At 40.8% G+C, this 27,131-nt stretch overlaps 2 protein-coding genes across 8 annotated transcripts in view; one reads left to right on the top strand and one right to left on the bottom strand.

The window, feature by feature from the left end:
* The window catches only part of DNM1L (dynamin 1 like), a 52,130-nt gene extending 43,750 nt beyond the window's left edge, over nt 1-8,380 (top strand). For 2 of the 7 annotated variants that reach the window (XM_021690778.2, XM_021690775.2), the window contains 7 exons: nt 1,632-1,688; nt 2,767-2,844; nt 3,166-3,198; nt 5,017-5,193; nt 5,353-5,462; nt 5,595-5,754; nt 6,028-8,380. In XM_021690778.2, coding sequence (XP_021546453.1) covers nt 1,632-1,688; nt 2,767-2,844; nt 3,166-3,198; nt 5,017-5,193; nt 5,353-5,462; nt 5,595-5,754; nt 6,028-6,084 — 672 coding nt within the window. In that variant the 3' untranslated portion in view covers nt 6,085-8,380. The remainder of the gene's footprint in view (nt 1-1,631; nt 1,689-2,766; nt 2,845-3,165; nt 3,199-5,016; nt 5,194-5,352; nt 5,463-5,594; nt 5,755-6,027) is intronic. The other 5 variants (XM_044915440.1, XM_044915439.1, XM_021690777.2 and 2 more) reach the window with 3 other exon arrangements.
* A 525-nt stretch (nt 8,381-8,905) lies between these two features.
* YARS2 (tyrosyl-tRNA synthetase 2) lies at nt 8,906-26,575 on the bottom strand. The gene is made up of 5 exons (XM_021690696.2): nt 25,797-26,575; nt 24,803-24,970; nt 12,523-12,678; nt 12,100-12,270; nt 8,906-9,405 (listed from the first exon to the last, which is right to left on the bottom strand). The coding sequence occupies exons 1-5, from the start codon at nt 26,573-26,575 to the stop codon at nt 9,246-9,248; spliced, it is 1,434 nt and encodes a 477-aa protein (XP_021546371.1). The 3' UTR covers nt 8,906-9,245.
* Between the last annotated feature and the right edge of the window lie 556 nt (nt 26,576-27,131).

Genomic DNA, 27,131 nt, shown 5'->3' with positions numbered 1-27,131 from the left:
AAAAATGAGTGTGTAGACACTGTCTTAGAATAAGGGTTTGTTCTTTTTTTTTTTTTTAAGATTTCATTTATTTATTTGACAGAGAGACAGCAGGACAGGGAACACAAGCAGGGGGAGTGGGAGAGGGAGAAGCAGGCTTCCCGCTGAGCAGGGAGCCTGACGCGGGGCTCGATCCCAGGACCCTGGGATCATGACCTGAGCCGAAGGCAGACGCTTAACGACGGAGTCACCCAGGCGCCCCTGAAACCAGTTTTCAATGGAAAACTGATGAATGGAAGTTTTTGTAATACTGACAAGGTTATTAATGATACGAGTTCAGCTAAGTTTGGTTTTTTAAACAAATGAGCATGTCGTTTTTAACAATTTCATGGCAAAGAACTTAACTTGGATATTCTCATTAAATCTTTACAACCACCTTTTGAGGGTAGAAAATGTTAACAGGCTACAAAACTGAGGGCTTAGGAAGAGTTGATAACCCGTCCAGTTAACAAAGTTAAATAAGCCAGGACTGGTGTCCAGGCCAGCTAAGGTCATAACTGGCTGGTAACAGACTAGGATGAGAATTTCTGGGCTCCACATTCTCCTGCCTTTTGCTTTGTGTCCCTCTTCAAAATGTACATTTTAATTATTCTGAAGATTGTTAAAATCCACATATTTTTATCTGCTATATTTTTTGTATCACTGGATTCCCTCATGAAAAAAATGAAAATCAGTCAAGTATCTGTCAAAAGAAAGTCTTACCCATGAAAGATCACTGTGGAAGCTTGGTTAACATCTTTTTTTGCAGGTTTGAGAGTGCTCATGAAATGGTTTCTCCTTAGGAGCAGTTTTGACTTTATTTAACCTAAATGCTTTCCTTTGTCTTTGTCACTGCCTGCGAGGGAGCCGGAAACACCCCCCTTTCTCTGATTTCACTCCTGCCCCTCTCATGGTGCTTGACATACAGTAGGTGTTCACTACCTGCTGATTTGAATTTAACAGTTTCTCAAGCTTTGTACCGGAGTTACCTTGTAATACTGGCCAATTCAAAGAGTGGGCGGTCAATCAGTCTATTACATTAGGTTACAGAAAGGACTGTTTTCACCACAACATTTATTTCTGGGAGATAGTTTAGGTAAAGAAAATGGAACGTCCTTAAAGGATAACCTCTCTCCACCACAGGTATTTAGGGTTCTGTGTGTGGGAGTTGTGTGAATTTCACACACAGGTGTGCAGGTTAGAGTGATGTTTAAAGGCTTAAGTTTTCCATCATCTGTGCACTTAAGATTCCACACGGTGAGCTGGAGGGTTGTGCAAATGTTTACGTGGGGACAGTTTACATCATTGACTCCCAGCGGGAAAGGCAGAGATGTCAGCCCATCGCCTCTCAACTGAGAATCCTGGTCCAGGGAGCCACTGTTACTGACGTTGTATTGTATCCTTCAGGTGTGTTGGGCAGAAAAAAAGATTGAGAAGCATTGGGTTAAATGATTTCTTGTTTGTTTTAAAATAAAATTGTGACATGAGTCCCAGCAGTGAGAGGATATACTGTAAGTTATTCCACACTTTTCGATTCAGCTGAACATTTTTTAGTAGGCTTCTCTCTCAGTGCTCTGATAATCACTTGGGTTTTGTTTGGTTGTGTTTTATAGGAACAAAGGAGAAACAGGCTAGCAAGAGAATTACCTTCAGCTGTATCACGAGACAAGGTAAAAAACGAGTATTTTAAAATCATATTCCCAATATGCAAAGGATTGGTAAGCCTTAATACTACTCAGTTCTAGGAGTAGTTGTCTTTTCTTCTTCTCCCTTTACTATTTCATTGGAACTATTTCATTGTTTGAGTAAAGGTATGCAAGTTCAAAAAGAGGTTGAGTAATTTAAAGATAATGGTATCTTGAATACATGAGAAAAAATGCTTTAAGGGGCACCTGGGTGGCTCAGTCGTTAAGCGTCTGCCTTCAGCTCGGGTCATGATCCCAGGGTCCTGGGATCAAGCCCCACATCGGGCTCCCTGCTCTGCGGGGAGCCTGCTTCTACCTCTCCCCCTGCTTGTGTTCCCTCTCTCGCTGTGTCTTTCTCTGTCAAATAAATAAAAAATCGTTAAAAAAAAAAAAAAATGCTTTAAGGTGGATTTTAAGTACCAAGCTTTTTTTTTTTTTTTAAAGATTTATTTTAGAGAAATGGGAGGGAGGGAGAGACAGAATCTCAAGCAGACTCCATGCTGAGCACAGAGCCCCACGCAGGGCTCGATCTCAGGACCTGAGATCATGACCTGAGCTGAAACCAGTGTAAGAGGCTTAACTGACTGAGCCACCCTAAGTATCGAGCTTTTAAAACAAAGTTTATGGTGACTTTATCAACTTTGTAAAATTAGTTGAAATGACCAATGAATTTACTATAACACAAAGGTATTTTGGAGAGGGAAGATAATATGCACATAATAGGTTTTAGTTTTCTATAACGGTTACATAGATTAAAATGCATGTAAACGAATCTGTTACCTTGAATTCTTTACCAGAAAAGACCTTACCAGATTCTAGAAATAAAAATGAAGTTTTTGAATTTGGATTTTTCTTAGTTACTCATCTGAAGAGGGCTTGTAACAAAGATGACAATAGTACAAGAAATAGGGAAGAATAAACAATTTTATATCCCATGGTTGCTTTTGTTTCTCATGTAACTTTACTATTTTGATACAGAGAAGAGAAATTTACACTTAATAGAATGTTTCTGAATGCATTTTTGGCATCCTTGATTTTCTTTCCCTGCATCTTTTGCCTTTAGTCTTATAAAGTTCCAAGTGCTTTGGCACCTGCCTCCCAGGAGCCCTCCCCTGCTGCTTCTGCTGAGGCTGATGGCAAGGTCTGTTCTGATTCTTAATCTAAGCCTGCATGCCTAGTGGTTGGTGCAACATAACCATCTGGAAACAACACACTGTACACTGGACATTAATGTGGGATGTTGTGCTAAGGTTGGATCATTTTAGTCTAATAGGAATTTTAAATTATACGACAGTGTATACTTCATAAATTATTGTTGACATGCCTTTCTTTTGCTTGCAATATAGAAGATGCACACGGAAAAATAATTTAAAGAGGAAATTATCCTACACTTTTGAAATTCAAGCTATTGGTATTTAAATTTTGCTTGTTAAACTGCATGTTTTAACATATCTTTTAACAGTTAATTCAGGACAGCAGAAGAGAAACTAAAAATGTGAGTCTCTTGCTTCAGAATGGAAATGTACCTTTGGTTCTGAGAAACGGTCTTCACAACCACTGAAGAAGCTGTTTGTACAGTAGCATCTATCTCTTGTCTGTGTTCCATTTTTTAATGTTTCTCTTACCTAACTAATCTTTGTAAGATGGCATTAGTTCTAGTTTTAACATTTCTTTAAATAACAACAGGCTTTCCTCCTAGTTTTGATTTTAATATTGTGGTAGGAATTAAGATTCCAGAGATGGAAGTTCATACTTTTGAACATTTCCTCTTTAAAGGTTCTGAGATCTTCTGTTACTAATGGGTCAGCCCCTCCTTGCTGCTTGCCTGAGTGGCCATGCAGTATGCCTTGTCACCCGAAACCTGGCGCTTAGCATGTGCCTCAGCAGCTTAAGCGAATTCAGAGCAAACAGGGACTGGGAGAGTTTGAGACCATCAATTCTTGATGACCTTTTTTGGGGGAAAAATGAGATAATCAGTAAATTATTCAGACCCACCCTTATTTCTGGTTTTTCTTTCTTCCTTCAGCTCCTTTCCTCACTTATTGTCCAGATTTAAGGTTCTAAACCTCAAAAGTTTATGAATGTCTTATCTTCTCTCAGCCCACTGTGCTCAGGTTTTACAGAGAACTATCTAAATCATTGCTTTAAGTTTTATTTCACTCGTGGCATCACCCTGAATGTGCTTACCTTCCTTTTTATCATTCGTGGTGTAGTTAACAGGCATTTAAAAATATAACTCATTTTAAGATTAGCGTATAAAAATACTGCCTGTATTTGTAGTAGAGGCAAATTTGGGCTAGCGTTTTGATTCAGAATGATACCCCAAACTGACTTTTTAAGAATACATTTCAGCTGTGCAATATTATAATTTGACATCTGTATACAATACAAAGTGATCAACCCCAAAAGTCTAGTTAGGCATCCATCACCTTACAGTTGACCCCCAGTTTTTCTCTGTATCTATGAGCATTTATGTTTTGAAAACTGATGTTTCTTAACAAAAAAGTTTGGATGCCATCTTAACTCATTTTAGATTGTAAGATCTTTTTAAAGAGCATCTACAAACATTCTTAAATGTTGATGAGTTACTGTTTTTCCCATTATCCTAAACATTTTTTCTATATCCTAGAGAAGAAGGTACAAAAGTACTGGTGATGACTAGATTTCTTTCAGTAGATCCTTAAGAGTATAGTGAGGAAACTTACCTTGGGTTTATGTCACATTCCACATTTTAGGCAGCTTAAAGTCACTATCAGCCTAAGAATTGTGAGTGTATTCTTATTACAGAGTTTGTAGTTTTACCCTATTTTGTTGACTATTAAGAATGTAAACTAGGAAAATAGACAAACTCTGAAGTTGCTGAGACACGAGTTCATAGAACTTTTGGAGAGAGCATAGTTCAACAGTGTGTAAGGTTACTTTGAAAAAATTAAGCTGAATGGCAGTTCTGTTTTTCTTTGTGCTTTTAATAAGCACTCGTTTTTAAGGGCAGTTTATACTTTTCCCACAATCTGTTAGAGGGTTGGTGAAAGGAAGAATTTTAAAGTTAGCAAAAGATAAAGAAAAATTAAATCTCTTGGCTGAGGCCTTGCAAAGAAATGACAACAGAACCTCTTATTTACGATAGCTCAGGGTTCCAGTTACACATGGCACACACGATCTTTTTCTGACCCTGTTGTCTGTCTGAATAGATGAAATTCCAGATGGTACTGGATGTGTGTTCTCCTTGACAGCTGTCAAAGAAAATGAACTTTGTTTAGTTAATGTCAGCTTGGATGCAGTTGGAATAGGTTTTGGAACATGTTTATTTCAGGTTGCATCTGGAGGCGGTGGGGTTGGAGACGGTGTTCAAGAACCAACAACAGGCAACTGGAGAGGAATGCTGAAAACTTCAAAAGCTGAAGAGTTATTAGCTGAGGAGAAATCAAAGCCTATTCCAATTATGCCAGCCAGTCCACAAAAAGGCCATGCTGTGAATCTGCTGGACGTGGTAAGCCATGCGAATGGGGTAAGCGCTAATAAGATAGCCACATTACTAGGAAAACACTTCAAAAGACCAAAAGTCACAAAAACGTACTGAACTTTTAACTGTTAAAGGCTGCCGTTTCAAAGCACAAAAGTAAAATTTTCTTCCCCTCATTCCATTTAGCCTGTTCCTGTTGCACGAAAACTATCTGCCCGTGAACAGCGAGATTGTGAGGTCATTGAACGACTCATCAAATCGTATTTTCTTATTGTCAGAAAGAATATTCAAGACAGGTTAGTACTAGAGTACTAAATCAGACTCTAATACTGCTCGATGATTCCATAATCTTTTAAAGATACACATGTTTTAAAATTTGGGGGCTTTTGTTCTACATCAGTGGATCATCTGCTGGTTTTGTTTTGCAGTGTGCCAAAGGCAGTAATGCATTTTTTGGTTAATCATGTGAAAGATACTCTTCAGAGCGAGTTAGTAGGACAGCTGTATAAATCATCCTTACTGGATGATCTTCTGACTGAATCTGAGGACATGGCACAGCGCAGGAAGGAAGCAGCGGACATGCTGAAGGTACTGTCAATGGCTTTGAATTTTCACGCTTGGGGTCACAGATACAAACACTACGTTGTTAATGCATTCTGAACCTTGGAGATACATAGTCTTCAGATGATGGCTAATCTTTTTTTTTGGTTGATACTTGATTAGATTTTTAGATTCAAATTCCAGAGAAGATACTGGTTAATATAAATCTACCACACATAAAGTGGAGAGATTACCCCCACCTAATTCAGGTTTTTTGATATCATAACTTAATAAGCATCTATAATCTTTTTTTTAATCTAGGCATTACAAGGAGCCAGTCAAATAATTGCTGAAATCCGAGAGACTCATCTCTGGTGAAGAGAACTATATAATAGAGACTTTGTTGACTCGAAATCTGCTAGTTACTGCCTACTTGAGTAGAATTTTATTTATGAACTCCTGTGTATTGCAATGGTATGAATCTGCTCATGTGAAGAGACTGGCTATAAACTGAAAATTTTACTCTGTATTGCAGAACAAATCATACATTTAATCCAAATAATAAATGGCTGTTTCTCAAGTTGCCCAGTACATATAATATACATCAAGTCTTCCTTGTGACCGTTTCATTTGAACTTAAAAAGAGCTGTGAATGTTCTAGTTGTACAAGCAGTCTGCCTGTGGATAAGATGACCTGTGTAATGTTAGTAGTCTTAAAGCTGCTGCCTAGTCCTTCAAGAAGAACGCACCCAGACACCATTTCCTACAACTGTAATGCATGCACACTATAAACTGGTCTGGCTTTGAAAAATGTGAGTTGACAAGTTACTCACAGTCACTGTAATCCATCTGTCCTTCGATTTATAGTTTTATTGAGCTTCTCTGCGACCTTTGATGTGTTAGTAAGAAAGAAGATCTGGAACGTTGACAGTGACGCGGTATGCGTAATGTGTAGCTATGCAGCCCTTTCACTTCTGGGCCCATGCTGCCCTAGTGCGTTAAAAATCAAAATATCTTTTATCTTTTCGTAAACCTGGAAGCATGAATTACATTTTCCTGCATTAAAAACAATCCTCTAGACTTGATTTTCAAATATAATAATTCAGATACATCTTTAAATTAGGTCACTTAGACCATGATTCACTTGGAGGTGGGACTTAAAACCGAATCCTGTGCTGATCATTGAAGTATATCTTCTCTATCGGTAAAGAAAAGTTAGTTACTTTTACTTCACACCAACAAAATACATTATAAAATACTGGTGAAACTCTATAATAATCTAAAGAAAAATACCCAGACACAGCCACACATCTGAAGGCTTAGACTACTAAAATGCATTCAGAGGTTGGGGGTGAGGTTTACAACATATTCATATTTTATTAAAATTCCCCAGGTGATTCTTGATATGAATTACATTATAAATTTTAAGAGACGGGTCAAAATCCTTAAGGCATCTAGCTCCATCTCTAACATACTGTATCTGTGATACATGATTTACTGAACATGTTAACATTTCTCTTAAGTTATGACATTTATGAAGGCCTCATGGCAGGGCAACATGTCTGTTACTTGAGCTTACGGCACCCATTTACTAGCAAACAACAGGCTCAGCAACTGATCTCAAACAAAAAAATGGATTCAGTCTTCTAGGATTGGTACTACTCACAAAGTAGTACCATAGCTTGAGAGAATGCACACTACCTAAGTGTCTGTTAGCACACACTTTAAAGTCACTTTGCCATTCTTCAACATCAGTATAGCCGTCCATGATTTAACTTCAGATACATCAGATTCTGACTACCATTTCAGCCTTTTGAATTTGTAAGGGGGGAAAACTTACAGTGCACCATTCTCCACTATATCGAACATTTCAAATTGAAGATGTTACCTTTAAAGATAGGCTATGGTAACGTACTTGTTGGCACTACACACCTTGTACAAGAAAAGCAAAGGCAAGAAAGGTATGGAAAGTTACAAAACCTTCCTTTATTGGCTCTCAAACTGAGGGAAGCTCTAATCTGTTGAGACGATCTGACGTTTACAGTGGACACCTGTATGTTCTTGCTATGTAAATAAAATTGCTGGTATGTATGACATTAAAGTTTTGTCAATAAATGAATTCTTCCTAACTTTGCTCCCAGAGAAAGGTTTAGATAATAGTGTATAAAAGTTTTACAAAATTTTTTCCTATTCTCAAAATTCTCAGAGATATCACATCTCCAGTTTTACACATAAAGACAGTGATTTGTTCCACGTAATCCAGGTAGTAAATGGCTAGAATTTCAGCACTAAAGCCATGCTTTGCTGCCTGTAAGGTTTTCTAGAAGGAATCAGATTGTGAACCATTTTGTATTTGTGTTTCACTTGGACCTTGATTTTTCAGATGTGGAAACAGTTCTGAGAATTGACTTGCCTAATGTATGGAGAGCTTAATTAGGTCTTGATTCTAAATCCTAAAAGCTTCCCTTACCTGAATACTTTTTGATACTCTCCTATGATTGGATATTTGGTGTAATATTTGCCTCTATTTTCGCTCTAGTTACTTTTCAGTTTATCTCAAGTTGTAATCTGCTTGGGGACAGAAGCTGAAACTTAAAACTCATTTAAGTTTCCAGATTTATAAAATACTGCTACCTTAGTAATCCGGCAAAACAAGGCTGTGAGTAAATTTAATTATACTGAAACACAGGCAAGGACCTAGAAAACTGAATTAGAAACTTTCTGAAAAGTACAGATTTTTGTTCTTTGAAAGGAAACTTTCTACTAGAATTTCTACGGCCAACTATGGCTTAATGTATGTAATACTTTTCTTCTTCTTAAGAAGAACTATATTTGATTCATAAACAACAAAAAATTCAGAAATTTACAAGTTTCCAATACTATTTTTCACATTTCTAATGTGGACACTAGAGGCGCTGCTGGTATTCCTGAGTGAGATCAGGGAGATAAACCCCTGATATACAAGTATCCAAGACAGCGCCTGGGTGGCTCAGTCATTAAGCATCTGCCTTCGGCTCAGGTCATGGTCCCAGGGTCGTGGGATCGAGCCCCGCATCGGGCTCCCTGCTCCGCGGGAAGCCTGCTTCTCCCTCTCCCGCTCCCCCTGCTTGTGTTCCTGCTCTCACTATCTCTGTCAAATAAATAAATAAAATCTTAAAAAAAAAAAAAAAATATATCCACGAGTCCTTACTCTGCCCTCTTCTTCACTGTTTTTCCTCATCTCTAAAAAGGGAGCAAGAAGGATAAGATCGTTCTCTCATGAAACAGAATTTTTAAAAGAGATTATTCCTGGCAATCACGGTTTTCTGTGGTAGTCCTTATAACCTGCGGCTCAGGAGATAAAATACCTCATTGTGTAATAAGCCCCTTGTCTTAACCACCCTGTGGAAATAAAATTACTCACGCTCTGAGGCCTAGAGTGTGCTCCATTCTCTGCGGTTTGACGTGCATGAGCAAAAGTGTAAGTTCTGGAGCCAACCTTTGGTACATCTTGAGAAGGAGATGGGTAAGTCTGTTTGAACCACCTGAAGGATTTTTCATCATAGCTGCAGCCATTTTATAATGTAGAAATTCCTTTTTCCTATTTTAAGTAATGAAAGTCCATTCTTAAGAATGTGTTGTCCAACAACCAAAACAGTCTCAGGATTTGTTACTTGTCTGTGATTTATACTGACTCCACCTTCTGTTATCATCCGATACCTAAAAACAGAAATGTTTAATTAGAATCATCATTTCACTTACATTTCAGAGGCTCTCCAACTAAAACCACCTAGCACTGAATTGTTACACCTTCATGTTCACTCTACGTTCTGCCTCCCTCAAGTGCTGTTCTAAAAGGAGCAGATTTAAGGCATAAGTTTCTTGTTTAGTGGAGAAAAAGCTGGGATATTTCACAGCTTTACATAGAACTATTTAGTTGGTAGTGGTTTAAAAATGAATAGCGGAGGGGTGCCTGGGTGGCTCAGTCGTTAAGCGTCTGCCTTCGGCTCAGGTCAATCGAGTCCCACATCGGGCTCCCTGCTCAGCAGGAAGCCTGCTTCTCCCTCTCCCACTCCCCCTGCTTGTGTTCCCGCTCTGTCAAATAAATAAAATCTTAAAAAAAAAAAAGAATAGAATGAATGGAGCACTGGGTGTAATGTATGGTGATTAACATAACAATAAAATAAAATTTAAAAAAAATTGGGAAAAAATACGTATCCCACATTTAAAAATAAATAAATAAAATCTTAAAAAAAAAAAAAAGAAAAGAAATGAATAGCAGAATCACCTTCTGGAGAGTGATTCCCCAATCACAGAAAAGAAGCCTCCAATAAGGAAAGAAGACAATGCTGCTTTTCATGAGTGCCCATGAGATAGAAGTCACGACTATGTAGTCCTATTACAGAAATCTTTATGAAACTTGCTTATGAAACTGGAAAATCCTTGGAAATTATATTCTGAGGTTATGCAAATAATAGCAAATTGTTAAAATTTAAGACTTTTTTAGGTGAAACTGGCATCAGCAGCTTATCTAATTCCAGTTTAGTAACAATTTTTTGATGGCATATGTAAATAGGTTTTGCTCATGTTATTTATTTATTCCCCAATTCATTCAACATTTATAGAACCTTTACTATGCACTAAATATATATATAAATAGTACTGCAAACTAGTGGAGAGCGCCAGACAAATAATTCCCCAGGGATTAAATGCTGTCACCGCTAGGAAAGACCGCTCCGGGCGCACACTGGGTGGGTGGGGGTCGGAAATTGTCCTGAAAGAAGACACATGGCAACTGGGAGGGTGAGCAGCAGTTACTTCCACAAATAGGGCGAGGAAACATGGGGAGTAGCTAGAAAGAAGCAAACAGAGAAAAAAAGGTCTAAAGCATGAAAGGCCTTGGAAGCCCTTGTGAAAGGCAAATGTTCATTTTCTCTTATCTGAATGTTACCAAATGACAAAGAAACCGCTACTACACATGAGTTCATACAACTTAACAGTTTTCTATTTAAGGACAGATTTCTTTCTCCTAGGAAGTGTTATTTTGGGCTATTTGCTATAGTTTCCAGATCATGTTCTACATTTTGTTTAAATGCACAAGCCATTCTTAGCTTATACAATCTTAAAAAATGTATTACTTAAGAATTCTAAATCAGATATGGTATCATCTTAAGTCGTGGTAAAATTTCCCGTATCAGTAAATAAACCACTAGAAAATTCAGAAGAAAACCAAAAATGCTTCCACAGTAAGGAAAATTCTTAGAACCAGTGACTCACTCTGGGGAGGTATATGGTACGACTCCCAATTCAGTGTACATTAAATAATGAGCATAGTAGGGAATCAATAGGTAGAATGCAAGTGATACAAAGACAATGGATATTTTCTCTATACAGAATAATCTAGGGTTCTTCAGGATAAAGGCAAATAACCCAAAACAATGGAAAGAAAACAGCAACTACAACAAATGTCATTTATAATCATGAATATGGGCTGATAAGCATTTGACTTAATGCTCATACTCCAGGAGATGAGGCACCCAGGGTCTTCTGGCTAACTAATGCTTTTCCTTCTACATCACACTGTTTCAGCTATAAATGCATAAGTATCAAGTATATGCCGGATTACTTTGTGGAACACTTTATTCCCTCATAATACCACATAACTGAGGAAAAAATATCCTACCTACTTCTTGAATAAGAAAAACGGAATTCTCAAGAGGAATAGTATGTAATTTATAATACTAGTTTTAGGAAGTAACATCACATGCTTACTTCATTTTCAGAAATTCAACTAATACATTTTTTTTAATGTTTTTTAAAATTTTGTCAGAGAGAGAGAGAGAGAGCGCGTGCCTAAGCAGGGGGAGCAGGAGAGGGAGAAGCAGGCTCCCCGCTGAGCAAGGAGCCCGAAGCGGGGCTCGATCCCAGGACCCTGGGATCGTGACCTGAGCCGAAGGCAGACGCCCAACTGAGAACCACCTAGGTGTCCCTCAACAAATATTTTAAATAGGCTGGGCAACCCCTCTACTCCCTCAAAGACCATACAGACTGAATATGAGAGGGGTCATGTGAATCTGTTCACTTTTGATCTCAAATTGTGACCATCCCTGAGCTGACTAATCCCAGTGCACCTGCTGACCATAGTGGTCCCTTCAATATAGGCCTTTCCAGCGCTGGAGGAAAAAGGGAGTTAGACTCAATGAGAGACAACCATTTTAGTACCAGATTTTATAGAAAATTTAGACCGTTTTCAACGATAAGTACTCCGTTTTCACTGTATTCCTGGACTAACCTAACTTCTCCCAGGAGTGAGACACCATTATGGCACTATCAGGAAAACACCCTCTGGAAACATGCTGTGGACTCTAACATTTAATGCTGAGTTAACTGTGAATAAAAGTTAAATCATCTTACCCTCGGGGACCATCTGGAATGGCATTTGCTTTGCGGCATGTATCTAGGACACTTGTTCCTGGGTCAAGAACTAATTCAGAAAATGAAGCTTCTTTAAACAACTCTTTCAACTCTTGATCAGACATGACCTCCAGTGCATCAGTACTGCTATGATACAGGGCTTGCGTACACCTGGAAACACATCAAAACCACATCGCGTGAGCGCCTGTGCTCTAACAGCCAGTTTTCAAACAGCAACGTGTATCTTGTATGACTCATCCTTAACTCAAGAGGATCCTTCTTTCCAATAGAGGCTATTCTAAAGCACTGGAGTCAAACACTGACAATCCTTGTTAGTGGTAAATGACAAGATAACCCTCAGGAATTTTCTCAAGCCTATTAACGACATAACTTTATCCAGTGTTAGTTATTCCTAAAGGCCACCTTTTAGCAGAATCTAGCCCTTCTTGTCCATGAACAAGCTTCGTAACTTCTGCAGCAAGTCGTTTCTGAGGACCCCGCTTTTCTGGCTCTTTGTCATGCAGCTGCATGATGTGGTCAATCTCTGGCAGGGGCAGAAAAGTGAAGAGCTTCAGGTACCTGTAGAACAAAAAAAACAGTGCTGGTATGTATCACACACCTAACTTCTGTCTCCAACTCCCTTTCCCTTTAAAAAACATCCTGTCTACTTTTAAATTTGTATTTTTTAAAAGATTTGTTTAGAGAGAGAGAGCGTGTGCCTGAGCACGAGTGGGGGGGGGAGAGTGACAGCGAGAATCCCAAGCAGACTCCCTGCTGAAAACAGAGCCCGATGTGAGGCTCGATCTCATGGCCCTGCAATCATGACCTGTGCCAAAACCAAGAGTCGGCCGCTTAACCAACTGAGCCACCCAGGTGCCCCTAAATTTTATGAAAAATAAACATGCAGAAATGTACCCCAAACAAGACATGAAGAGAGGAAGAAGCAGGCCTCCCGCCGAGCAGGGAGCCGGATGTGGGGCTCGATCCCAGGACCCTGGGATCATGACCCGAGCCGAAGGCAGATGCTTAATGACTGAACCACCCAGGCGCCCCGTACATAGCCTTCCTAAGCATGTTTTAATACTTTTGTTTTATAAATAAAAAATATGTGTAACTTGAAAATTGACATTTTATACGTAGCCTTTAAAAACATCTTTTCTTGGTGAAAACCACATCACAAACATTGAGTTTAATGAATCAGAAAGCAAACATCTACGTAACCATCTCCCGTCTAGAAATACGTCATTGCTTCTACTCAAGAAAGCCCAGACGTACCACATCCACTTCCCCCTCCAAATGACCCACTCTTCTGCCTTTCAAGGTAATCTCTTCCTTGTTTATCTTTATACTTCTACTATTCTGGTATCCTCTGGTAAACAGTGTCGCTTCGTTTTGCCAGTTTTTAGGGCTTTATAAATAAACGGACTCATACAGAATATACCTTTGTGTTTGGCTCCCCTGGCACATCATTATGTTTAGCAGGAGACTCATTCGTGTTGCTGTGTGTACTGCTCTTCTGTACAGCAGTCTGTGCTGTGACTGTTTCGCATAAGGTATTTATTTCGTCTACCGTGGCTATTCTACTCTTGGACAGCTGCTGATGATGCTGCTGGGACTATTCCCACGTATTTCTCTTGGGGCCTATGTGCGCTCCTTTCTTCTGCGGATGTACCCAGGAGAGGAAGTGCTGGGTCGTAGGCTTACGTGCATATTCAGGTTTAGTAAACACAGACACATACTTTTCCGAAGTGATTCTGTAAGTGTAGCCTCTGTGCCTGACATTAAGCCTCTGCCTGCCCAGGCATCCATTCCCAAGCCCTCCCTGACATGAATGCCCCAGCCAGCGGCACATCAACCAGGCAAAGCAGCAGGCCACCGCCACACAGGAAGTTCCCCTCTTAGAAAGCTCTGGGTAACTCAGATAACTGACCACTTGAGTGATCCTGTTTCTCCCTTCCCACTTCCTACTTTCCGTTCTTATGTTTTAAATTTGTCAATAAAGGAGGACCTCACAAAGCCCCAGGCACTTCCCCCTTCATCCCAATACAGGCGGAGCCCCAGGACCATGCTCTCTGCCTCTCCCCCTAACCGAGACCTCAGAGTGCCCCACACCCTCCAGAACTTGTAGGGAGTAAGATCTTGTTTTTTGAAGTTCCCTGATGGTGGCTGCCGAGGTGCGTCCTGCAATCATAAGAACCACGAAGGCCAGTCCAGCTGCAAAACGGACTCTGGTGAGGGAAATGTCTGTAGGGGACACAGAGTCCCACTAGGACCCACCACTCAGTGGTCACTAGGGGAGTTCTCCCTCCTCCTCACTGACTGGAATATCCTTTCCTCAGTAATTAGCCCAAAGCCTCCCCTGGGGCAGTGAGAACAGCCTTGGGATCCAGTCTGCCTTCATTAGCTCTCCTGGGCGCAAGGCCTGGAGGACCCTCATTTACCTTAGTCACTAAAGGCCTTTATAATTAGTGGCCTAATCATCTCCTGAGTCCCTATGGCCTTGCACACACGGCTCTGAAGAGACTGAATTACTATGGCAGCAGTGACACTTCAGGAGAGAGACCACAGGCAACACACAGCAGAGGCGACAGGCAAAACCGGGCCCGGTGGGACGGCGTCCAGCAAGTGGCGCTGCGTTCCCCAGTGCCATGACCTGGCCGGTTAGCCAGTCACCGTAAGAAGGTGGAAGGTAAGGCAGTCCCCGCAGTTACCTGCAAGTGCTACCACACAGCCCTGCTGACTACGCCGTCTAGCCGTCTGGGCTCAGCCTACCGAGAGGGACGCCGGCTGTTGGGAATGCCTGCGGGCACTCGCTCGGGCCTCTACTACTTGTGGCGGGCCCCAAGAGACCATAGTGACCCAGATGACCCCCTCTTCCCCTCTTCGTTTCTAAACCTGAAGAGGCCCCACGTGACCCGGAGTCCAGAGACTTCTTTTCATAAGGCGCTCCCCCTAATTACAGGGCAGCCCTACTACATTTTAATGGGACTGCTGGAACCATTTAAAAGGCACTGGAGGGCCCTGACATGGTTGCTGGATGTAGAGGAGATTACTATCCAGGCACCCAGATACTTCGGACCTATGCCCCTCCACACCCACTGCCCCAGAGGAGGTTTCCCCTCGAGCACACCTCCCCGCCCCCTCCCTAGTAAACTCCCAACTTAATTTTGCCCCTTATGGAAATACACAGGTTAACCTCTCCTGGGAGTTACAACATCTCAGTGTTCCTGGTCACTTAGTATACAGACAGCCAGTCTCTAAACTCTAGACCCTAAGACAGCCACAACCCCCTTCTGCCATCCATCCTCTTGTCACACAGCTGCCCTCTATCCCGACTCCAACCCAGTCCCCGCAAGTACCTCTGCCCTCCTCTCTAACCTCCAGGGTTAAGCCTCTACCCTAGGCAACGGGTAGCTCCCCAGGACTCAACCCACCTCCCGCAAGCAGTGGCCCCTATGCCACTCTGATAGTCCACTGGGACAATAAAAATGCACGGGCCTCTTGGCCCTATTAGACACCAGGGCCCAATCACTGTTACTCCAGATAATCCCTCTAAATTCTTGAAAGGGAAACCCTTCTACCTACAGGGCATTGCCAGTTAAACAGTCAAAGGTGTACAAATCCATTCGGATGTAGCTAACTACAGGGACCACTTACTTCAAAGGGCTTCTTCTGGTGGTAGCTTCCTTGGCCCTTTCCCTATTATGGGCATGGATGCATTGACACAATGCCATGTCACAGAGAACCAGCCCAAGTTCTTGACCTTCCTGGTGGGATTTACCAAGTGGATGCCAGGGACTCTTCCTCCTGTGGGCAAGATGGTAAACACCCCCCCCAATACCACTTTAAATAGGACACTAAAGGCCTATACCCTGTTATTAAAGATGTTGAGATGGAGTCATTAAGCCCACAGCCTCAGCTTTCAATGGCCCCATTTGGTAGGTACGTAAGCCACTAATGAATGGTACCTCTCCATTTACCTTCAAAACCTTAATACTAAGGTTCCCCCAATTAAGCTACAATTCCTAGTATTATATAATTAATTAAGAACACACACTTCTGAGACCACAAGCACACTAGTATTCAATTACAAGGGTCCCAAAAGGAAAACGGAGAGAGTAAGGGGCAGAAAACTTAACTGGAGAAATAACAGCTGAAAACTTCCCTAACCTGGGGAAGGAAACAGACATCCAGGTCCAGGAAGCAGAGAGAGCCCCAAATAAGAAGAACCCAAAGAGGTCCATACCAAGACACGTGATAATTAAAATGGCAAAAATGAAAAGTGGGGAGAGAGAAGCGAACAGTGATGGATGAGGTCACTCCCCTGAGGCTACCAGCTGATTTTTCAGCAGGCCAGAGGGGGCAGTACAGTGTATTCAGAATGACGAAAGGAAAAAACTACAACCAATACTCTCCCCAGGGGCGCCTGGGTGGCTCAGTCGTTAAGCGTCTGCCTTCGGCTCAGGTCACGATCCCAGGGTCCTGGGATCGAGCCCCGCATCAGGCTCCCTGCTCAGCGGGGAGCCTGCTTCTCCTTCTCCCACTCCTCCTGCTTGTGTTCCCTCTCTTGCTGTGTCTCTCTGTCAAATAAATAAATAAAATCTTAAAAAAAAAAAAAAAAAAAACCTCTCCCCAGCAAGGCTGCCATGCAGAACTGAAGGAGAGATAAAGAGGTCCCCAGACAAACAAAAGTTAAAGGTGTCCATCACCACTAAACTGGCCTTACAAGAAATGTTCAAGGGACTTTTCTAAGCGAGAAACAAGAGGTCGTAACTAGGACTTAGAAAATTATGAAAGAAAGAATTTCACTGGTGAAAGCGAACAAACAGTAAAGGTACCAGGATCAATCAAAGCCAGTATGAAGGTTAAAAAGACAACAGCAGGAAAATCACTTCTATCTACACTAATTAGTTAAGCAATACAAAAGATTTAAAAAGATATGACATCAAATACATAAAACATGGAGGGGGAATAAAAACATAGCAAATGTGCTTTTTGAATGTGTCGAAACTTAAGTGACCATTAACTTTAAAACAGACTGCTATATGCGTAGGGTGTTACATATGAACCTCATGGTAACCACAAACCAAAAATGTATAATAGATACACAAAAAAAATAAAAAGAATCCAAGCATAACACTAAAGAAAGTTATCAAATCACAAGGGAAGAGAGGAAAAAAGGGACAGAGAAGAACTATAAAAACAATTAAAATAGCAAAATATACCTAACTATCAATGATTACTTTAAATGTAAGTGGACTAGGGGCGCCTGGGTGGCTCAGTCAGTTAAGTGGCTGGCTCTTGACTTCAGCTCAGGTTATGATCTCAGGGTCCTAAGATTAAGCCCTGCATCAGGCTCCACATTCAGTGGGGAGTCTGCTTGAGGATTCGCTCTCTCCGTCTGCCCCTCCCCCAGCTTACATGCTTGCTATTTCTCTCTAAAATGAATAAATAAATCTTTAAATGTAAATGGACTAAATGCTCCAATCAAAAAACAGAGGCTGACTGAATAGATAAAAAAAACCCAAGACCCACCTATATGCTACCTACAAGAGCCTCCTTCAAACCTTAAGACACAAACTGAAAGTGAACAGATGGGAAAAGGTATTCCATGAAAATGGAAAAAAACAAAAAAGCTGAGGTAGCAGTACTTACATCAGACAAAATAGACTTTAAAACAAAGACTGTAACAAGAAACAAAGAAGAGCACTAACATAATGATAAAAGGATTAGTCCAATGAAGAGATATCAGAAATACCTATGTACCCAACACGGAAGAACCTAAGTACACAAAGCAAATATTAACAGATGTAATGGGAGAAATAAGGGGCACCTGACCTGGGGGCTCAGTCGGTTAAGCGACTGCCTTCGGCTCAGGTCATGATCCTGGAGTTTCAGGACTGAGCCCCACATTGGGCTCCCTGCTCGGCAGGGAGTCTGCTGCTCCCTCTCCGCCTGGCCCTCCCCCTACTAGGGTGTGCTCTCTCTCTCTCTCAAATAAATAAAATCTTTAAAAAAAATAGAAAGAAATGAATGATAATACAATAGAAGGGGACTTTAACATCCCACTTACACCAACAGATAGGTCATCTGGTCAGAAAAAAAATCAAGGAAACAGTGGCTCTGAACAACATATTAAACCAGATGGACTTAACAGATACCTACTGAACATTCCATCCCAAATACAGAATACACATTCTTTTTAAGTGCACACAGAACATTTTCCACAATAGATTGCATGTTAAGCCACAAAACAAGTCTCATTTAATTTATGAAAACTGAAATCATATCAAACCTCTTTCTGGTGTGAAACTAGAAACCAGTTACGAGAAAAAAAACTGGAAAAAACACAGACACGTGAAGGTGAAACAACATGTTATTAAACAACTGATGGGTCAACAAAGAAATCTGACAGTAAATTAAAAACTATCTGGAGACAAACGAAAATGGAAACACGATGTTCCAAAATCTGTGGGACACAGAAAAAGGAGTCTTAAGAGGGAAGTTTATAGTAATGAAGGTCTGCGTCAAGAAACAAGAAAAACCTAAAATAAACAATCTAACCTTACAACTAAAGGAATTAGAAAAAGAACAAAGCCCAAAGCTAGCAGAAGCAAAGAAATAATAAAGATCAGATCAAATAAAAACAGAAACAAACAAAAAGAGAAAGGAACCCATGTACACTGCTGATGGGAATGTAAGTTGACGCAGCCACTGTAGAAAACTGTATGGAGGTTCTTAAAAAATTAAAAATAGATATACCACAGGATCCAGTAATTCCACTAATGGGTAATTTGCTAAAAGTACATGAAAGCACTAATTCAAGAAGATATGCATCCCTATGTTCACTGCAGCATTGTTTACAATAGCTAAGATATGGAAGCAACCCAAGGGTCCATTAATAGATGAATGGATAAAGAAGTGGTATATATGCAGTGGAAAATTACTCAGCAATAAAAAAAAAAATGCTATCTTGCTATTTTTGACAACTCCGATGGATCTAGAGGGTATTATGTTAAGTGAAGTAATTCAGGCAAAGAAAGACAAATTCCATGATTTCACTTATATGTGGTATCTAAAAAACAAAACAATCAAAAAAACAAAAAAGTAGGAAGACCCACAAATACAGAGGAAAAACTAATAGTTGCCTGAGGGGAGGGGTGGTGGGAGATGGGAAAAATGGATGATTGGGAGTAGGAGATACAGACTTCCAGTTAAGGAATGAATATTCATGGGATGAAAGGTACAACATAGAGAATATAGTTAATGGTTTTTTTAAAAAAAAAAAAAGGACTACTGTGGAAAATTATTGTATGTTCAATGTATTGAACAGCTTAGAAGGAAAGAAAAATTCTTAGAAACACACAATCTACCAAGACAATCAGGAAGAAATAGAAAATCTGAATAGATCAATTACTTGGAATGAAACTGAATCAGTAATTAAAACCTCCCAAGAAACAAAAAAGTCCAGGACCAGATGGTTTCACATGGGAGTTCTACCAAACATTTAGAGAGCTAATACCTATTCTTCTCAAACTATTAAAAAACTGAAGAGGAAGGAATGCTTCCAAATACACTGTATAAGGCCAGCATTACCCTGACAATAAAAAACAGACAAAGATACTTCAAAAAAAAAGAGTACTGCAGGCTACATCCTTGATGAACACAGATGCAAAAATCCTCACAAATATTATCAGACTGAATTCAACAATACTTTAAAAGGATCATTTCCCACAACCAAGTGGGATTTACTCCAAGGATGCACGGACGGTTCAATTTATGCAAATCAATCAACATGATACACATTAACAAAAGATAAAAACTATATGATTATCTCAATAGATGTAGAAAAAGCATTTGACAAAATGCAACCTCCATTTATGATAAAAACCCTCAAAAGAGTGGGTTTCCAGGGAACATACCCCAAAAGCCAAATATGAAAACCCTACAACTAACATCATACTCATTGGTGAAAATCCCAAAGCTTCTTCTCTAACATCAGGAACAAGGCAGTGATGCCCACTCGCCACTTTAATTCAACATAGTACTGGAAGTCCTACTACAACCAACAGACAGAAATAAAAGGCACCCAAACTGGTAAGGAAGAAGTAAAATTGTTGCTATTTGCAAATGACTTGATACTATATACAGAAAACCCTAAAGACTCCACCAAAAAACTACTGGAAGTAATATAAATAAATTCAGTAAAGTTGCCGATACCAAATTAATACACAGAAAACTGTTCCATTTTTATACACTAATAACAAACTAGCAGACCAGGAAATTAAGAAAATAATCCCATTTACAACTGCATCAAAAAGAGTAAAATACCTAGGAATAAATTTAAGGAGACCTGTACTCTGAAAACTATAAAACGCTGATAAAAGAAAGTGAAGATGACACAAATAAATGGAAAAATATACCACGCTCATAGGTTGGAATAATAGTTAAAATGTTGATACTACCCAAAGCAAAGTACAGATTTAATGCAATCCCTATCAAAATACCAACAGCACTTTTCACAGAACTAGGAACAAACAATCCTAAAATCTGTACGGAATCATGAAATAACCAAAGCAATCTTGAGAAATAACAAAGCTGGAGGTATCACACTCTCAGATTTCAAGATAAACTACAAAGGCAATAATAATCAAAACAGTATGGAACTGGCACAAAAATATATACATAGACCAATGGAACAGAATAGTGAGCCCAGAAATAAACCTATACCTGTATGTTCAATTAATCTATGAGAAAGGAAGCAAGAATATGCAATGGGGAAAAGACAGTCTCTTTAATAAATGCTGCTGGGAAAACGGGACAGCTACATGCAAAAGAATAAAACTGGACCACTTTCTCACACCACACACAAAAATAAACTCAACATGGATTAAAGACCAAAATGTAAGACCTGAAACTATAAAACTCCTAAAAGGAAACAGGCAGGAAACTCTTGGACATCCACCCTAGCAGTATTTTTTGGATTTTTCTCCTCAGGCAAGAGCAACAATAGCAAAAATAAACTATTGGGAATATACCAAATTAAAAAGCTTTTGTGCAATGAAGCAAACTATCAACAAAACAAAAAAGCAACTTGCTGACTGGGAGTAGATATTTGCAAATGATATATCTGATAAGGGGTTAATATCCAAAATATATAAAGAACTTATATAACTCAACACCAGAAAACAATCTGACAAAAAAATAGCCAGAAGACCTGAAAAGACATGAAAAGATGCTCAACATCACTCAATCAACAGGGAAATGCAAATCAAAACCACAACGAGATACTGCCTCACACCTGTCAGAATGGCTACTATCAAAAAGACAGGAAATAAGTTTTGGCAAGAATGTGGAAAGGGAACCCTCATGCACTGTTGGGGGGAATGTAAGCTGATACAGCCACTATGAAAAAGAGTAGGGAGGTCTTCAAAAAATTAAAAATAGAAATCCTTTTTTTTTTTTTTAAGATTTTATTTATTTATTTGACAGAGAGAGACGCAGCGAGAGAGGGAACACAAGCAGGGGGAGCGGGAGAGGGAGAACCAGGTTTCCCGCAGAGCAGGGAGCCCGAGGCGGGGCTCGATCCTAGGACCCTGGGATCATGACCTGAGCCGAAGGCAGACGCCCAACGACTGAGCCACCCAGGCGCCCCTAAAAATAGAAATCTGATACCATCCAGCAGTTCTACTTCCAGGTATTTACTTATAGAAAACAAGAACACTAATTCAAAAAGTTATGTGCACACCTATTTTCCCTGCAGTATTATTATTATTATTTTTTTAAAGATTTTATTTATTTGACAGAGAGAAACACAGCGAAAGAGGGAACACAAGCAGGGGGAGTGGGAGAGGGAGAAGCAGGCTTCCCGCCGAGCAGGGAGCCCGAGGCGGGGCTCGATCCTAGGACCCTGGGATCCTGACCTGAGCTGAAGGCAGACGCTTAACGACTGAGCCACCCAGGTGCCCCTCCCTGCAGTATTATTTACAACAGCTGAGATATGGAAGCAACCTAAGTGTCCACTGACAGATGAACGGCTAAAGAAGCTGTCATTTGCAAGAACATGGAGGAACCCTGAGGGTATTATGCTAAGTGAAATAAGTCACTCAGGAAAAAAAAAAAAAATACCACAATTTCACTTGCATGTGGAATTGAAGAAACAAAACAAATGAACTGACAAAACAGAAACAGACTTATAAATACAGAGAACTGGTGGCCGCCAAAGGGGATGGGAGGGGTGAACAGATGAAGGGGATTAGGACATACAAATGTCCAGTTATAAAATAAGTAAGTCACAGGGATAAAAAGTACAGCACAGTAAATATAGCAATAATATTGTAATAATTTTGTAAGGGGGCAGCCAGTGACTACAATTATTGTGGTGAGCATTTCATAATGTATATAAATGTCAAATCACTATGTTGAACACTGGAAACTAATAAAATATAGTATGTCAACTCTACTTCAATGAGAAAAAAAGGACAAAAAAAATCTGATGCCTCTAAGTGCCTGGCACTTAGCGTGTAATTGCCAAATTAGCCATTTTAAAGAAGTTCACTGTGAATGAACATACTGCTAGCCGTTACCATATAGCTAGTAGCAAACCAACTCGGTAAGTTATCAGGCCGCCCTACTCATGAAGTTCCTCTTTTAGAAAGCCCTGGGTGACTTAGGTAACTGACCACTTGAGTGACCCTGTTTCTCCCTTTCCTGTTCCCTAATTCCTGCTTTTATGTTTTAGATTTCCCAATAAAGGGTGAACCTGCAAAACCCTAGGCACCCCCCCCAACTTTGTCTCCAATAAGGCCACACCCTAGGTCCACGCTCCCTCCCTCTCTCTACCCAGGACCTTCCGTGTGGCCCTCCAGGACCTGTGAGTAAGAAATCTTGTTTTTCAAATTTCCCTGAGAGTTGCTGCTCAGGTGTGTCCTGCAATCGTAAGAACCACTAAGGCCAGTCCAGCCACAACACTGGTTCTGGTCGGGGAAACGTCTGTGGGGGCTCGCCCCAAGTGGTACGTGCCCAGGCGAGTTCCTCAAGCATTTCTAGCCAAGAGCATCACTAGCAATCGGCGGAGACTGATTCGACAGTAAGTTTACTCTCCCACCACCTTGGAATAGTCTCACCACACCTGGTATTGCCATGTCTATGTTTATCCATTCTGGAAGGTATATAACAGTATTTAATTGTGCCTTTATCTTGCATTTTCTCCTCATTATTAAGGCTGAGCAACCTTTTCAGATGTTTCTGGCCTTTTGGACAGAATCTTTCTGAAGTGCATGTTCAAGCCTCTACTTGTTTCGACTGGGTTGTCTCTTTCTTACTGGCTTATGGAATTTGAGTATAAGCTCTTTACACTTTTAGCACGTGTAACTGATAGTCTTCTATCTTAATGGTGACTTTTGATGAACAGTAGATCTTAACTGTAATTTAGTCTAATCTACCAATCTTTTTCTTTGTACCTCATTTAAGAATCCTTCAGAATCCTTAAGAATATCTTCATAAGATATTTTCCTATTTATCTTCTGAACACACGATTTATCTGTTGTTACAGAGTTAGGCTGACAATCTACCTGAAACTGACTTTTGCATACTGTGTGAGGTTAAGTTTCATTATTTTCCCCACATAAGACATCAAATTATCTAAGTGAAATTTATTAAAAAGATTGTTTTATCTGCAGTGCCACAGAGATCAAGTGACCATAGATGCTGGGATCTGTCTGGATTCTCTAATCTTTGCCATTAGTCTCTTTACTTAATCTTACATTTAGGCTTGTGCTTTAAAATCCAAAGGTTATTAGAATTAATAAGATTTTAGAAGGGTTGCCGGATACACAGTTAATCATAGAAATTAACCGTATTTTTATACATTAGAGCCAACAGAAAATGAAATTTTCAACAAGATGTCAGTTCTTGAAACAACAAAACCCTGAACTGTATCATCAAATATGTTTGGTATAAATCTGAAGGAAAAAAAACCTTAATTACTGTAGTTTTATTAGGCATATTTTCTACTCTGGAAAAATTATTTTTGGGAAAATTGACCTTTTCTTTATTGCAGGCGTATTTTTCTCATTAGTTTATATTCTTTGAAGAGTTTAAGATCATGTGAATTAATGAGAATCATTTTTTAAAAAGGATTTTCAAAAGATGTTACAAAGAAAACAAACTTTAGAAACAAAGGTAAAACCAGGTTTAGGGGCGCCTGGGTGGCTCAGTTGGTTAAGCGACTGCCTTCGGCTCGGGTCATGATCCTGGAGTCCCGGGATCGAGTCCCGCATCAGGCTCCCTGCTCAGCAGGGAGTCTGCTTCTCCCTCTGACCCTCCTCCCTCTCATGCTCTCTGTCTCTCATTCTCTGTCTCAAATAAATAAATAAAATCTTTAAAAAACAAAAAAAAAACAGGTTTAGTCAAGTTGATGATAAAAGGAGTAAAAAACTAGAATACACCAGTGATAACGTCTTAAATACTTGCTAGATGTAGATCACAAACTTGGCTCTGTTTTTCGGCAACCACACAGTATTTTTCTGTTCTAACCAACAAAAAACTGTTCAGAACAGTTAAAATTGCAATGTTCTGTGTCTTAAAATCTAAATGAAAACAAAACCAAAAAAGTACAAAGGGTACATAGAGATTCAATGGCTAAAATTATAACATGAGCTTATTAAACTTAATTTTTCTCAGCATACCATTAAGAACTCACCTTTCTACCAAATCATCCTGCTGCCTGACAAAGAACTGATACAATTCAAATGGAGAGGTCTTATCTCTGTTTAGCCAAACAGCATTACCAGCAGACTTTCCCAGTTTTGCTCCGGTTGTACTTGTAATTAGAGGAACAGTGATTCCAAATACATCTTCTCCAGTCAACCTACGCATAAAGAAAAACTTCATTATGTGCTGCAAGCACAAGCAGTAGCGGGTTCTGCTAATCATTCTTCAGATTTCATTCTGGTCCCTTGCTCTAACAAAACTTACTTTACCTTCTAAATTCGAGTTTTTGTCCCTCGTAATTGTTTTCACAGCACTCACTACGTTTTTGCATTTGTCATTCTAAACTGCAATGGAACCAGTGACTCTGGGGTAGTTTCTGCATAACTAGGGCCGAGAAAACTTTAAAAGCCGAGGAAGAAGAGGAAAGAAAACTGGGTAAGGGGAAGTCAGGTAGAGACACTAAGGATGTTTTAAGGGATTTTAAAAATGAGTACCACATGGCCTAGCCCTGTAGTTGAGCTCCCTCAAGAAAATGCGATTAAAATCTACCTTATTTGCCAAATATTTGGAGTTGAAAGAAATTTTGAGATGCCAACCAAAAACTAACACTAGCTTCATGGAACCTGCAGAGCTAAAGCAGAAACTACTCCAGGAGACACAGTCGCATTCAAGCATAAACAACGAAAAGCAGTTTCTCAAGTCAGAAACACAGAGTTACTAAGGGGAAGCAAAAGACACAATCTGAATCCTGAGTAGTGGTCTATTTCCTGCAAAGCTCTAAGAATACGTTCCATGCCTAGTACCATTACTTCATTCCTTTAGTTCTCATTTAGCTAGTCACATTAACACCATTACAGACTTGATGGGGTAAACCAACAAGGGCTCAATAAGGGCGTTATTCCCCAATCCTAATCGTGGATCACAGGCTATTCGTGTGTAAATTATTTGGTTACAAGATTTCTCCTGGGTCTAAAGGAGCTTACTTGTGGATAAACTCGTATCCGGACAAGATGTTGCCCAGCTGATCAGATCCACCCAGCTGGACCCGGCATCCATAATGCTGGAACAGATAGTAGAAGTCATAGGCCTGGAGCACCTGGTATAAAAACTCGGCCAAGCTCATGCCCTCGGGACTCTTGAGCCTGGTTTGGACGCTCTGACGGCTGAGGAGCGTGCCCATGCGGAACTGCCCGCCCACGGCCGCTAGGAAGTCCACCAGGTGCTGCTTCTGGTACCAGGCCGAATTGTCCAGTACCGTGAAGCTTCCCCACGTGCGCCCATTAGCGAAGAGCTGTTGGTGATTAGCCACCATGGCCTCGAGCCCTTGGCGTAGGGCGCGCGCATTGCTTCGCACGCGCTCTGGTTCCAGCGCCTCTCGTTCCTTGGTACGGCCGCTGGGGTCTCCCAGACGCGCGGTGGCACCTCCCACCAGTGCGATCACATTGTGGCCGGCTCGCTGGAAGTGAAACAGGCCCAGCAGCGCCAGCAGATGCCCCACATGAAGCGAGTCGGCCGTGGGGTCGAACCCGCAGTAGACGGTCTGGGGAAAGTTGCCCGTGCCGCGGTCGAAGAGCTCTGGGAGCTCTATATTCGTACCCCTCTCGGGGAAAAACTCCTTGAACAGACCCCGAGCCTTCTGCACCGCCAACAACCCTTGAGCGCCCGAATGGGACTCACGTAATCCCAGGAGCAAGACTCCAGGTGGGCCTGGGGTCCTACACCACCGACCCCGGGAAAAGCACCGCAACATGGGGGCCGCCATCTTGGCGTCGGCACGATGGGAATGCTGGGATATTAGAGCCCTCGCCACACCCCTCAGTGCCAGCCTCCAGCAAGTTCTACGGAAATTGCTTCCGTGTTTTCCTGCGCATGCCCGGGTGGAGCGGGGCGGTCACTTAGCTACGGAGCTCGAGTTCTCAGCAGTCGTTAGAGTTCTGATGACCTGAGTGGGGCTTCTGCTTACCGTCCAGTCACCTTAAGTTCGCTAAAACTTCACTCATTCGTGACGGAGGAGTGTCTGTGATAATAGTTCCTACCTCAGAGGGTTCTTGTTTGGGCTAAGAATGAAGGCAGTTGGCACCTACTAAGCTCTCTACAGATGTTAGATTTTAAGTTTTCACGTGAAAAAATTGTGATGCACAAGTTCCTTTGAATTCTTGGTTCGATGCAAAAACTTGTTCACAGAGGTTGTGATTGGGTTAGAAATTGGTTTAACTTAACGGAGAGAGAGAGTTGGCGTTGGGAACCAAACTCGTAATAGTGATTCCGCGAGCGGATGAAAGCGCCTCAGTCACCAGTGTACATTAGCTTCTCCAGGA

Source organism: Neomonachus schauinslandi, chromosome 5 (genome assembly GCF_002201575.2).
Source record: "Neomonachus schauinslandi chromosome 5, ASM220157v2, whole genome shotgun sequence".
In the NCBI taxonomy this organism is placed as follows: domain Eukaryota; kingdom Metazoa; phylum Chordata; class Mammalia; order Carnivora; family Phocidae; genus Neomonachus; species Neomonachus schauinslandi.
Note: the sequence above shows the minus strand (reverse complement) of the source record. Positions and strands in the feature narration are given on the sequence as shown.

Bases quoted from the DNA above. Each gene is read 5' to 3' on its own strand.
- YARS2 (XM_021690696.2), bottom strand. From the start codon at position 26,575: ATGGCGGCCCCCATGTTGCGGTGCTTTTCCCGGGGTCGGTGGTGTAGG. The intron at 24,971-25,796 runs GTAAGCTCCTTT...CTTTATGCGTAG, and splicing joins GGATACGAGTTTATCCACAA to GTTGACTGGAGAAGATGTAT. The intron at 12,679-24,802 runs GTGAGTTCTTAA...TTTGTTCTACAG, and splicing joins CAGGATGATTTGGTAGAAAG to GTACCTGAAGCTCTTCACTT.